The 2,019-nt window shown below is 38.9% G+C and overlaps 1 protein-coding gene across 1 annotated transcript; it reads left to right on the top strand.

The window, feature by feature from the left end:
- The first annotated feature begins 6 nt into the window (after positions 1–6).
- On the top strand, positions 7–1,209 carry LOC129571557 (uncharacterized). The gene has a single exon (XM_055451366.1). It carries the CDS (start codon positions 7–9, stop codon positions 1,207–1,209), a length of 1,203 nt encoding a protein of 400 aa, XP_055307341.1.
- The last annotated feature ends 810 nt before the right edge of the window (positions 1,210–2,019 follow it).

Here is a 2,019-nt window from a genome sequence, read left to right as displayed (position 1 = left end):
TGAAAAATGAGTGAAATTTTAAATGTTGGCGGCAAGCCTCTTCGGGATAATACTATCACCAAGAAGCAGTATTTGACTTATTCGCCGTACACGTCATCTTATGGACACAATGATGAAGTTAGAATTGTCATCCAATCGCAGGATCAATACGTTTTACCTTCAGAAAGCTACATTCTTGTCGATGTTAAAGTGAGTCGTAAAACGGATGCCAGCCATGCCAATGCCGCTGGAACGTGGACAACATTTCCAGCACACCGTCTATTCAGTGAAATGCGGTATGAGCTGAATAATACGGAAATCGATCGAATAAAAATACCTGGATTGACATCGTATATGAAATCACAGACCGCAACCCCCGTCGATGTTTTAAGAGAAATAAACCAGATGATTAATTACGATTCACAGGCTCTCACTAACAGAGTTTACTCTATGATTATTCCGCTATGTTCTGTGTTCGGATTTTGTGAGGATTACCAAAAGGTTTTGATAAATGCTCGACATGAACTGGTCCTTGTGCGCAGTCGAAGTAATAACAGTGTTTATACCTGTGCAACTGATTCATTCAATATTGAAGTTACGAAAATTCAATGGAAAGTACCACATATCCAGCTATCCGACCATGCTAAATATGCAATGTTAAAGTATTTGGAACGCAAGCAGACAATCACCGTTCCATATCGATCATGGGATTTATACGAGATGCCTTCACTACCACAAACCGATAAAAATATATGGACTGTGAAATCTAGCACTCAAGCGAGCAAACCTCGATATGTTTTATTTGTATTACAGACTGCTAGACATGGGTTGGCTACTAGAGCTGACATGTTTGATCACTGCAATGTTACAGACGTGAAATTGTATTTGAACTCTGAGTGTTTCCCATATGAAAATTATAATTCGAATTTCACTGTTGGAAACTGTCAAGACCTGTATAACGCGTTTGCAAAAATCCAGTCGTCATACTACAACGGAACGAAACCGCATAACCCGTATACTTATAATTACGAAACATTCAAATCACAGCCGATATTCGCATTCGACTGTAGTCGAACGGATGATTCGCTACTGGGAGGTGCAGTTGACATTAGATTGGAGATCAATAGTAGCGCCCAAATTGCAGCCGATACTGCAGCATATTGCTTGATTATTTATGAGAATGAGTTTGAATATTCATCATTCAGTGGCATCGTTGTTAAAAGTGTGTAAGAAGGGTGGGGGAATCATTTTACCACATCATTATCACGAATGAGGTTGTACCATGAGTAAGCTGCACGTAGTAAAAGAACTTCACCGAGATGCTAGAAAGCATTTCCACAGACGTCACTTTATTATGAGAGGTATTGCTGAAACACTGCAAGCTGATTTAATTGAAATGCCCCCCGATCGCAACATGAAATATTGTTTAACGGTGATTGACGTTTTTTCAAAAATGGCGTATGTTCGACCGCTCAAGACGAAAACCGGTGCAGAGGTTACACAAGCGATGAAATCTGTGCTTGATTCTATTGGGAGACCTGTGAAGAATATTTGTGTCGACTTAGGAAAGGAATTTTACAATAGCGACATGACTAAACTATTGGAGAAATATAAAGTGAATCGTTATTCAACATTCAGCGTGATGAAGGCCAGTATTATAGAGCGCTGGAATCGTACAATAAAACGAAAGCTATATGAACAGTTTAGTTTGCGAGGTGGGTACAAATGGGTTGATATCATACAACAACTCGTCGACGAGTATAATGGCCGTAGACATCGTACCATTAAAATGGCTCCAGATGATGTTAATTCAGACAATGAACAAGAACTCTTAGACACGGTTTACAATTATAAGAGAGAATTACCGTCTAAAGTTAGTTTTAAAGTAGGAGACCATGTTCGTTTAAGCAAGTATAAAAACGTATTCGAAAAAGGTTATCTTCCAAACTGGACTACTGAAATCTTTGTTGTGAACAAGATCCAATATACGGATCCAACTACATATTTGCTAGTTGATTGGGAAGGTAATGAAATCAAGGG

This window comes from Sitodiplosis mosellana, unplaced genomic scaffold (genome assembly GCF_009176505.1).
Source record: "Sitodiplosis mosellana isolate CC-2019 unplaced genomic scaffold, AAFC_SMos_1.0 Smas_scaffold_2801, whole genome shotgun sequence".
NCBI lineage: Eukaryota > Metazoa > Arthropoda > Insecta > Diptera > Cecidomyiidae > Sitodiplosis > Sitodiplosis mosellana.
This window is presented reverse-complemented; position numbering and strand designations above follow the sequence as displayed.

Bases quoted from the DNA above. Each gene is read 5' to 3' on its own strand.
- LOC129571557 (XM_055451366.1), top strand. From the start codon at position 7: ATGAGTGAAATTTTAAATGTTGGCGGCAAGCCTCTTCGGGATAATACT.